At 37.4% G+C, this 12,476-nt stretch overlaps 1 protein-coding gene across 2 annotated transcripts in view; it reads left to right on the forward strand.

The window, feature by feature from the left end:
- The window catches only part of PDE7B (phosphodiesterase 7B), a 177,844-nt gene that overhangs the window by 107,998 nt on the left and 57,370 nt on the right, over nt 1-12,476 (forward strand). The window contains exon 1 of one of the 2 annotated variants that reach the window (XM_072408932.1): nt 6,231-7,038. The exons of the other annotated variant lie outside the window; for it this stretch is intronic. Within the exon in view, the coding sequence (XP_072265033.1) occupies nt 6,801-7,038 (238 nt within the window). The 5' untranslated portion in view covers nt 6,231-6,800. Of the gene's footprint in view, nt 1-6,230; nt 7,039-12,476 lie in introns of those variants that run through there. 2 annotated transcript variants of the gene reach the window in all.

Raw genomic sequence — 12,476 nt, forward strand, 5'->3', positions numbered from 1 at the left:
ATTAAAGCTGGAGGTGTGGTAGGAATGAATCCTTTGTCTTCATACTTCATGCTTAATGTTCATCCATCTGCTCGTTCTTCCACTTTTTGATATTACAGCAAGAGTATAATCTGTCAAGATAACAGACTAGTTAATTCTCTTGTTTATTTTAGTATCCCTTCTCCAGCTTTAGGCCCTTACAAACCTATAATTTGCTTCCTTTGAGTCTTAAGTGTAGTATTCCTTCTACTAGTAAAATTTGCTACACGGTACAGATTATGTTTTAAACTTGCATCTTACATAAAGCATGTCATTACTAACCAATGGGTCATTCATTGTCTAATTTGTACAGGAAAAGGATAAAGTCATGTTCGCTGATCAATAGACTGGTCGAATGTCAATATTCCATGTGCATGCAGATGAATCCTGGCTCTGATGAAAGGGCTAATGCACCAGAAATGTTGGCCCTGCTGTGTATTACTGGCTGTAGTTTGGATCCAATTTACACCATGGCGTTCATTTACTAAAAGTTCACTTATGAAGAGATATTTCATTTAGGTTGGTGAATGAGAGGGAAAAGTTAAAAAAGTTAAAAAAACAAAAAGTAAAAAAAAAATCAATCATGTGCAAGAAATCTTAACATTTTTTGCTTAATTGGAAGCTTAAAGCCAGAAAAGCTTTACCTCATTCACTGTGCTAAGTGAAAAAATCCTCTGCAAGAGATAATAATTCACCTTGCAAAGTAAACTACCCCTTTTAGTAAATCAACTCCAATGTGCTGATCTGTAAACTTTGTTACTGTAATAATACATTTACTGTAATAATAAATTAAATAATAAAAGATATATATAAAATATATACAATATATCTCCCTTTCTGAACTGCCTTCCCATGGGCACCTGTTGATTTGTACATAAGTGGTTAATTAGTTAAGCCCATGGTGGATGATGATAAAGCTTTTGAAATACTCAAAAAACATGTCTCCTGTCAAAAAAGAGTTGTGTATAACGTGTAATATAGAGCCCTGCTCTGATTGTGTTGATGCCATATACAGAGCCAGCCACCAAAAAAAATGTAGCACCAGTGCGTGCGCAGATGTTACCACATCAGTAGCCATCCAAAGGGCGTAGAGGATTGCCATGCTTTTGGAAGTGCCCCAGTAGCAAAGATGGTGGCTTTCTCTGGCACACAGGTAAATCCATGGCATAATCGTCAAACTATGTATACTTATTGATTATGGCCAGAGCTCACCACCTAACAACTTTAGATATTACCTACCTGCTGACCTAAAATAAATATGCAAATCACAAGTACTGAGTATTCTGACATCACTTGCTTTGTGCCTGCTACCAGTAATTTATTAAGATCTAAAGCCAAAGAACCAGGAAATTAGCTTTTTTTCAGAGGGTTAACAAGGGCAGCTACTTATTTTCTTTTTGAATGGTTTCAGTAAGGACCTCTGTAAACCTGTGGATTAAAATGGGTACTCCAACTTCAAGGGTTTATGAAGTGTAGTTTGGCAAAGTACAATGAAAGAAGAGCGTATTTTCGCAAATGTATTCTGCATTGTAATGGCATCTTGTTTTGTGAATAAATAATCTTGGAATGGAATACAGCTAATTAAGTCTTTATGTAAGAGATTTCGCATTTTTTTCTGGGAGCCTTCATATACACTTAAACGTCACAACATTTACTTTTATTGGTTTTAAACATTGTTATGTTCTATCTTGCTAACCCTCCTAGTATGACCTCATATAGCTGTTCTTTGTAACTGTACTGTACAACAATGTTGTTGTGAAGGTACTTTCTGTAATAGGGGTAACAACCAGGGGTCAGTGGTTTTCAATGAATAAAAAACAATTGAAGTGAGTTATTAAACTTATTTGATTATCATAGCTCTCACAGCTGTTATTGTCTTGCAGATGTTTATTGTTTTTTTTTACATTTGATAAGACTGACGCAGATCTGACCTGTTCATGCTTTCCTAATGATAAATCTGGCTTGATTGAAAAACTATGGTTTCATGCAGAATGATGACATGTTGGCATATGTAATTTGGCAAATGGATGTGGCTTGTGAGTTGACACGGTACTTCGATGGCTCCCAGCATCTGAATGAAAGCTAAATTGTGGACAATATGAGGAACGAACACAGGGAACTGCCAAATACAGTTACTTAACTGGATTAATTTACCTGTGTTATGCACCTGCAGTCTGGATGATAGGGAAATGAGAGCTCAATTACAAATTTAATTCTTGAACTCAAAAAAGCCAATAAGTGAGAGATGCACAAAATTGGTTTATTTTCAGCATCTGGGGCTGCACTACACGCTGGGAGCTATAAAAGAGAAGAGTCCTTGGGAATGCCTGGAAAATGATGCCCAAGGCCTATGAGAAAGGTATTGCCATTTCAAGTCCAATAGTAAAGGCAAGTCTTAGGTATACCCAACCACTATGAAAGTCAGTGGAGTTAAATAGCATATTAGTAGGTGTATGTTCCATGAGATTAAGATACAGAGAAGACTAAAATTGATATTCTGCAAGGAATACATCCTGTACACACCCACAGGTAATACTGGGATAGTCTCAGAAAGCATTTAGAAATATATCCACTGTAGGAGATTAGGAGAGTCCATGCCGGCGCAGTGACTCTAGTCATGCCATGAGTGAACAATTACAGGATTGCTTAAATAGGAGTACCTAAGAGTCAAATTCCTTGGATCAGGTCTTATGAGCTAGAAGAAGAAAAATTGGTAATAGGAAGAGATCCACTATGGGCTGGGGTCATAGGTAATTATGTCATATTTCACAAAGCCAGAAACAACAGTTCTGCATTGTATAGGAAGGAGTCCTGGCCCACAGCCGTAGTGGTCAGATGAAAGAAGAGATCAGCAGCTGTCCCAAGAACTTAAAGAAAAGGTTAGTACTGCCCCCAGGGCACTGCAGAAGTTTTTTTTTTCATTACTTCCTAAAGTTCAGCTCCTAGTAGCATATTGTTCTGCAGACATTTCTTTTTTGTTCTTTCTTTTTACAGCAAATTTAACTGTAGTATCTGTTGTAGATACTACACCTTCAAAAGTTTTCAAAAGCTGTATTTTTTCAACCAGATTGGAAAATGGTTTGGTGTAACGCTGGTAATAACACATTTCTGCTAACACAAAATAGGAAATAGGAGAAATGTAACTAGCATTAAATTGTCTTACAATAACAATAATTGTACCCAGTTATAAAATATCACCCTCCCTTGCATTTTAAATGTAGGCATCAAATTTTTGTTCAATTTCACAATTTTCATATGCACCTAGATGAGCATGAGCTACGTTATGGCCTTACATTGCATGCATTTTAACAAAATCCATGGCCCAGTATGCTTGATACATATTAAGTTATAGATACAATAAGTAAACTGCTTTAAGTAATTTCATAGGATGTACAGTATTTCCTAATGTTTATCCGGAATTTTATCTGTATTGATCAGGAAACAATGTGAAGTTTACACTGCAAATATTGATTTAACAAAATATGTAGTTCTTTAAACAGCTACCCTTGCAGGATAGTTCCAAGAATATGAGCTATAAACAGTGGAATACCTTTAATCAGCTGATATTAGATGTTGTCATTATGGGCTTGTTATTGATACAATGCTGTATCCACAAGTATCATAATAATTATGTCAAATAGGAATCTTTGCACAAGGAGAATATATCCTGAAAACCTTCTCCAAAACTGATATAATAATTTCCCTGGAATTAATTCTCCTGAACATGGTTAGGGGCAGCATTAGAATTAGCTGCATCTACTGTGCTAGGCCTACTGTAAGGCATTATATATGCCAAGGACACCTGTACAGATATTTTTTTCTTTAGCTTGTTATAGCTAAAGTTTTATTATTTTTAATTCTTATGTTTGTTTGTTTTTTTGAGTTTTTGGTATAGCCAGCATAAAGACCTTTTGATTGTAAAACAATCCATATTAGTAAATTGGATAATTCTAAATAAAATAAGATTCTTAAGGCAAACATAAACCATGCACCAAGACTGAATGTTTTATTTTTGCTAATTGCATTGTATTTTAGTCGTTCAAAATGTTTTGGTGTGTCCTCTAATCCACCCCCCCGTGCCCCCGGTTGCGTGTCCTCAAAAAAATCTATTTTTTCATCTTGCCATGTCATAGGCTAGCATAGAGTAGCAGACAGGGTAGCAGTCTGAAACCTTATCAATCAGTAGATTTAGAGATAAAGGCAACATAAAGTTATCAACAAATCTCAGCTTTACAATAAAACCTACATTTTAACCCGGACTTTTCCCTTTTCAGTGAATTGCACCCAGTGGAATACAGAAGATGTCAATATTTTATCATAATATTGCTAAGTGCCTGCTTAAACCTACATATTCAAAATGTTCTTTTGACTGGGTTCTAGTTAAATGACTTTTTTCACAGCATCCTACTTTTTGTGTTGTCTATTCTCTTTCCTTTTATTATGTTTTTTTTTTTGTTCCCTCTTTTTTTTTAACACTTAATGAGAGATAAATCAAATGTGGCATATGTAGTCATAGTAAGAAGCAATGGTTTTTAAAGGGTCTATTATAGCAGTGATATCAATTAGTTTTGTGTCTTCAATCTATTCATTGAACATTTTGTTTACCCTTTTGGTGATGTTAGGGTATAAACTTGAGTACCATGCCACCAGGTTGGCAGATGTTGTTTTAGAAAGCTAGTTCGTAAATATTATGGCTGAGCATGGCCCAGAAAAGGTTGTTAAGGTCTTATGTTGAGCTAAATTGCTGGATAATGTAGCGGAACGGCAGTGACAGTAGGCAGTAAAGGTGAATGGGGAGATTGAAGGAGAGCAGAGACACAATAGATAAGTGGGACTGGTACAGGCATGCCAAGCTCAGGAGCTAAGTGTGGACTGTAAAGGAAAGCAGAAACACAAAAACTAACCTTCTGGAACTCTGAAAATCTAAGTGGAAGAACAGGTAGGCTGCTTGCCTTTCATTTTTCTCAGTGCCATTTCTAAGCATAGGAGGTCCAAGCATACCCCTAGGGTGCTCCTAAGCTTTACCTATGATTTACATTGACAAAGATTCAAAGGTTTTGCAATTAAGTTGGTGGCCAAAATACTCCATCATTATAAAATATTGAATGGATTTTCACTTTAATCCAAAAAAAGACAGGAAGTAACAGGTCAAATAGATTTCTTTTCACCTAAGTTTCTGGTGAATCTTGATATGTGATGAATTGAATGGGTCTTAACACCTCTTTACTGGACACACTTGAAGCTTTTACAGTATTTATGCTATATTCACCCAAAGGCAAAATCATAACGAAGATGCTCTATGTACAAACTGGCAGATTTTTAAGGATGAACAATTATTTTAATGTCTATCTTTTTTAGTGAAACATCTATGGCTAACTTTAGGTGAAACTTCCACCAACGAGTAAGGGAGGTTTAGTTTTAATTGCTAAGACTCTTGTTGCATGGCTTGCTTTTTTCCTACTAGCCAGAGACTGTTTTAAGCGTACCTAAACTGACAATTTTCACTTTACATAAAAAGGGTAGACAAAAAAAGGGTGCAGCACTGCGTCCTAATTTTTAATGAATGGTAGCGCAAAGCCTCCCGGGATACTATGTCACGCATCCTGGGAGACTCTTGGGTGCTCCTTCTGAGCATGCTTGAGCATCTCCGGCATGCGCAGAAGGACCCTTTTCGTGAAAAGGGAAACAAATTGCTGATCCCGTGCATGCACAGTCACCTGATCTCGCGCATGCGCAGTCACCTGATCTCGCGCCTGGGTCAGGTGACATAGGGAGGGGAAGATGGCGGCTCCCAGAGCGCCGGCACGAAGACGGATTCGGGGAAAACGCAGGACCCGATGGAAGAGACCTCCGGACCGATTGACTGCTCTGCGGGATTAAAGATAAATTTATGTTTTTTTGTTTTTGGGGGACTTTTGAGTTTAGTTCCTCTTTAATGTGAATACTAAATTGTAAACACCTGACAGATATTTTAACTATCCAAAAGTAAAACACCAACAAGTTTCTAAAGGAAAAGTGATTCCCTTGTGATTGGAAAATCAGAAATAAATACACGATTACAGTGCAGTATGTAGTATTAGCAGTTGTCTGTAGCAGTATTAGCAGTTGTATGTTCCTCCTGTGATTCCCTGTGTCAGTCTCTGGTATATACAGTATTTAGCAGGCAGACAGGAAGAAGAGCTGATTGCTGAGTTACACAACATGTACTGGGCTTGTGCCTGCAGCTCTGATTCACTTCTCCCTCTCTGCTGACTCTGGTATGTGAATCACTATCATTTCCCTTCAAGCAGAAACTCCATAGACAAGCTAAACTAGACAGCCAAGTATACTTTTGCTTGACTGAAAAGCAGCTAAGGAGGAGAAGGTAAAGCAGAGGGGAGGGAGGTCATGAATTTTCCTTACCGTGGATCAGCTTTAAAGCCCTGATCATAATGCAGTGAGAGGAAGGAAGAGCTGGCACCTTGCCCACACAGAGGAACAAGCCAGCTGGGCAGCTCAGTTCTTCTCTCAGACCCTTGGAGTGTGTTTGCTGTGCATGGCACATGCCACTGAGGTTCTTCCCATCTCCTAGAAGATCCCACCAAATGCTACCAAGAAGAAAGTGATGAAGAAGGCAGGGAAGGAGCAGTGTCTTCAGACACTGCAGTCTGGAATGTGAGAAGAGCGTGAAACCAATTTGAAAGACTTAATTCCTTGGATTCTCCTCGGGTGTAAGAACCAGAGAACATTTCCCAGTCTCAGCTGTTAGGGTGATAGCTCTTCCCCTAGCAGCTAAGGGTAGGATGCCAGTACTGGATAGATGCTATAACTCACTGGAGGTGGGCAGGAGCTGGAGGACAGGAGAAGTACTTCTACCCACCTACATGGGGAGTTTGCCAACCTACCACTCGGGAAGTCTAAGCTGCGAGCTGCCAGAGATTATAGAAATGGTGAAGCTCCTCTGGAAGTCCAAGAATGGGCTACAAAGTGTCAAACAAAGAGGACTGTTAGCCAATGAGGATGCCCTGGGATCTCCACCAGGTAAGGTCCCTTTATGTCTTCAAAATATATCTGAGTTTAAAAGTTTATGTATATTTAGGATGTGACGGTATGGTTAAAAACTTGTCAATTTTAGGGTTTTCTTGCCATGTTCCATGGTGGAGCCTTGCTTTAACTTTATGTCCTATAGAGGAAAATCTCTCCAAAATAGGGTAAATTTAGTTTTCCCTTCCGAGACCAGAACAAGCATCCTTATTTGGAAGCTTTCCCCACTATTTAGATACTATTGACATTTTTTTCACTTTCAGTCATGGTTAAAGTAGTCACCAGGAGATATAGGGAGAGTAAATACATTTTTTGGACTTGGTAATATGGCATGCTGGATATATGGAGGTGTTATTAATACCAGTAAATGTGTGGAACACAGTTTATTGAATGTGGACACAACGGATGGTCCCTAAAACACTCCATTTGTACAGTTCAGTGTAAACTCTATTACATTTGACAAGTGAAGCCAATATGTATCGGAGAAAAGAAGTCTTTCATTTTCCCTTTATTCTCTGGACAGCACATGCATGACACTTGTATGGCAATAAATCCTGACAGTGATTCTTACCTCTTATTACTCTATACAAACACTCCAAACACTTTAAAAAAAAGTTATCCTGCGTGTACAGAACCTTTACAAAACATCATGATCAAGGTAAAATGTAATTATATTTCAATAGCTCTAATTCTGCACTTCCTGTGGCTTTTTGCTTAGTTTTTCACCCCCTTTGTCCCCGATGTATATGGGGGATGTAATAGGCCCACTTTGACCTAGCATATTTTAGCATTCAGTTCCAATAAACATTCCATCATCATTAAGGTTTAAAGATAGTATTTTATTTAAAATAGCATGCTTCATTTGTAGGGCTTTATCTGATTTGATTTCAGATGATGCTCTAGAGGTACCTTAATCTGACGCACATGCACATGGTACACCTGCATATTACTGGTTTAAGAATATGCGTGCGAGTTAAGCTTACATTGCACGTTTCCTACTGCTTGCTTACAAGCATACATGTGCTCAGCTCATACTAGCACGCAGATTTATTTTATTTTTGACTATACACTTCAAAAAGCTTACAGCCAGGTGACTTGAAAATCTCCCAAATCATAGGCAGTATGAATGTATGTAACTAGCTTTTAGTATATACCAATAATTCTTTCCTTTGTACGTGAGACATGTTTACCAGTCATCAGCTAAGTCAATGCAGATGTATGCATGTTATACAGTATGCATGTCAGTCAGTGGATGTAAAATACTCATGTGTTTTAGAAAAGCTCCTAACAATCACATGACTAAGTTAAAATCACTTAAAGTAAAATGGGAAACAATTCTGATAAGTGGACATACAGTAAACAGTACATTAGCAAATTATCTAAGGATCACCATAGATGATAAAAGGTGGTTGGACATCTCGACTTTATCCAACCGCCCTAAGGCATTTATGCTGGCTGGTGGTTTCTCAGATTCAAATGGTCACAATTGTTAATTCAGGTTTAATTTAAGAAGAGGATTTACAGAAAAGCACTGCAAATATATCTAGTGCCTACTAATCAGAGAGAAAACTTTAGCTATCGAGTAAGGTTTCTCAACATGTGTGATTACTTCTCCTCCAGACAAGTCTCAGTCGGTGGTGGCTGCTGCTGACTTGTGGACTTTTGATGTTTGTTCCAGCTGTTTTTGGAGCATGGCATATAATGCCTATATTACAATATATAGACATAAGAGGGCAATTAACCTTGCTGACATAAATTAGCTACCCTCTGCCACCCACAGGCTTGGAACTCTAAGCTGAAGATTCCTGTTTATGTGAGAGGGTGGGGGTGGAATATGGGCTTATATTAGAGGATAGGAAAAGGTCCCATTGACAAAAGATAGACACAATTCTCAAAATTTCAAATATAGTATTATAGGTATATAGTTCAATAAGGTTTGTTTATCAATGGTATCACATAAGATTAACACAATTTTTACCAAAGACTCACCAATTTTTTAACTGGAATAGTGTGTGGATAACATGATAAATAGACCCCTAGTTCTGTTGTCCTCCCAGGGACATTTCTTTTTTTTTTGGGTACTACTAAGCAAAAAATAAAATGTTAGTCTGAGTCTTGATTATATACTTCTATGGTAATTCTGATATGATTTAGAACAAAATCTAAACCCAAAATGAAAACTTGCACTTTAACACAGTATGTACATGTATCTATACTGTATCTGTTATGATGAGAATGGCTATTGGCTGGCTTTCTTTGTATTATGTTTAAAAATGTTTGCCAAGCCAGTCCTTGGGAGCATTAGGAATCTAGAACCTTATTCACCATTTCACTCAAGCATTTAAAAATGCTTGGATTCAACAGAAATGTCTATTTTCAATTACCTAATTCGTCAGTCTTTGAACACAAAGGGACTTGTGGTGCCCTGTAGGACATGATCCTGTAGCATATAGACAATGCATGGCTGAATGCAGCTTGGGTAGCACATGGCATAACCATCCCCCAGAAGTCTTTTCACCTTTTCACAGTGGAAACATATGGAGCATTTCATCTTTGCACATAGTGTGTTTGGTAGGTTTCCATCACTTTCAAACTGTTGGGTTATGAAAACCTCTTTTATTTCACAGATATATCAGAGTTTCTGATGGAAAAATGATTAAATTGCTTTGAATGAAAATCATATGTCACTACAATCAATATTAACTGAGATATACAGTAAACATCTGAAGTTGCATAGATAGTTTCTTGGCCAAAGGAGAAGCTTGAGAGGTGGGTGGAGATGGCTCTTTCAAGATCTGCCTACATTTGCATATTGTTTAACCTGCCTATAGCTCTAGATCAATGGTCGCCAACCAGCGGTCCACGAGAAAATTTTGGTGGTCCACAGAAAAATTATCTGGCCTATGCGCCCCCCACATGGGTGTTTCTCCTGACCCCACTGATCATGTCCCCCATAGTGCGCTTCTCTAACCTCCAGGATGTTTAGCAAGCAGGTCGAGCCTGTGATGGGGGAGTGGGTGGGTTCTGGCATCATCACGTCACTCTGGGGGAATTTTCTTCCCCTTTGAGTGACACATGGCTCAGCGCACATGCGCTGGATTTAAAATTATGACTGTAGTGGTCTGTGAGGTCTGAAAGGTTGGCAACCACTGCTCTAGATCTCCTGAGCATTTTGACATCACTGAAGGTAACCACGGTTTATGCATTTTTCGTTGCCTTGTATTAGGACAGATTCATGGACCAGTCATATTACAAGCTGTTATCGGTCTACAAATAGTAAAACAGATACTTAATTCTGTAATTTAAAGTTCCCTACAACCACTACATTTCAAAGAACTATTGGAAATTAATTTAGGTAATAGGTATCTGAGGTTTGTTTAGCATACTTGTGACCCTTTCATGTGAAACACCTGTTCTGTAGAGAATTCTGAGAACCGAAGGGGGAAAACACTAAATATTCAGGCCCAGAAATTTGAAAGGTCCTAGATAATGCTAGCAGTAATAGTCCTGGTGATATATATCACATTCACAGAAATAACAATTATTTATTTAAGACCTGTAATTTTGCTTACAAAAAATGAAAGCAATTTCCTCCATTAAGGTAATAACATGATAGAAGCCTGGTTAAATTAGATTTTTGGTATGGTTTCTAGGAAGTAATAAAGGGACTGATTTATGGGGCATAGGAATCTAACTGTTTCATGGCATTTACATTTAGTGAGCTGTCTCTTTAGGTTGGTAAACTACAGTTATTAATAATTTATTTTTGCATTCTTTAAATACTTTAGGGTATGTTTTGCTTTATCTGTCAGCTTAATGTGGTTTCTGCTTTAACACTGTCAGGAAAAGTAAATCTTTTAGCATAGTGTACATTGTATGAATGAATTAAGTAACAAATAACTGAATGTTTAAATACCAACATGCCATACCAAATATACCTAAATAGGCTTACTGTTAAAGACATCTGTTGTTTAAGGGGTTATTGGACCTTTGGCAACTGTTAAATCATATACTAAACTCTTCAGACCCCAACACACAGAATCTAAAGTAATAGTGGTTTACCTATTTTTTTTAATGTTTTCTTTAACAAAATGCTTGAGGATTTGAATTGATGATGATGCCAGAGAACCCGTGTTCTGTCACCTAGACTAGAAAACTTCAGTCAAAAGGATATTGTGCTTGGGTTTTATTAAAGACACAAGTTCTTTGCTTATCTATGCTTAAGGGATATTGGCATAGTTACGTATTTGTGCACTTAATCAAATAGGTAATGTTGCCTTTCACCCATTATCAAATGATTGTAAAGTAGGGTTTAGGGCTTATCTGTATTTCAATACAGAAGAATATAGACTACTGTGGGACAACCTGATTGATCTATCAAACCTTAATTTGATTTCCTAATAATCATTGCTATTAGGCAGCAAATGTTTTCAATCCTGGACCAGATCCATTCTAAGTTTGCTGGATCACCCAGGATCTCCTATATTAGTGAATCTATTTCTATCTTGGAGAGCTTTGGTAAATCAGGCCCATTATATAGGCAGTTGTTGTCATATACTTTATAAAGATGTCTGTAGAATGGCAGAAATATGCTAAATAATGTAAGTCTTACACCATGGCTTATCACAATATATGTGTAGCATATGACTGCTGTGTCTGGGTTGAATGTTGGGTTGAGTTGGTCACTATGCGCATATATATCAATCTGATCTCCCAGCGTCCAAATGATTCAGCACTATCAAAGTTTTGGTCTTGTAATCTGGATCTAATAGATTTAAACATAAATTTGTAGTGTTGGATCAGGCATCTAGATAAAAATTTCATAACTTGATCTGTCCATCCAGTTTTTCGTTTTAGAATGTACTACCTTTGTTAAATGACTAGAAAGTGCTTCTGTCATTTTTTATCTTTGGTTACCCTTAGCTTTTTCAAACTGAGCACCCCAAAATTGGGTTGTCATGTCACACCTCCACCATAACCTTTTTAAAGGGATCTTTCTCCTTACAACAGAATGACACTCCATAGTTATGGTATTTAAAACCAGAAATTCTCTTTGACCTGCTTACTTCCACTCTAAATGGAAATTTCAGGGTTATTTGGCTTACTATGGTTACTGAAAGATCAGTTTTGGGTGTATTTTCACAATAAATTCAGTCATGTATGCATATTTTCTGTGAATTGTGTTGCTTATCAACATCCAAAAATATAATAAAATAATCTCTGCTATGTTTCATGAATTGCAAAAGTTACACAGTAACTAGTGGCGTAATCCGGAGGAATAAAGTTCTTTTAATAACTTGACAGTTAAAATGTGTTCTATATGTTGTGCACATTGTACAGTTTAATTGCCATATCCATGGGCCATGCTCTGCTATAATGCTCTGTTTATGGTATTTAACTCAAATTGCTCTGCTTAAAAGCAAACAACCCATGAG

This window comes from Pyxicephalus adspersus, chromosome 4 (assembly GCF_032062135.1).
Source record: "Pyxicephalus adspersus chromosome 4, UCB_Pads_2.0, whole genome shotgun sequence".
Classification (NCBI taxonomy): domain Eukaryota; kingdom Metazoa; phylum Chordata; class Amphibia; order Anura; family Pyxicephalidae; genus Pyxicephalus; species Pyxicephalus adspersus.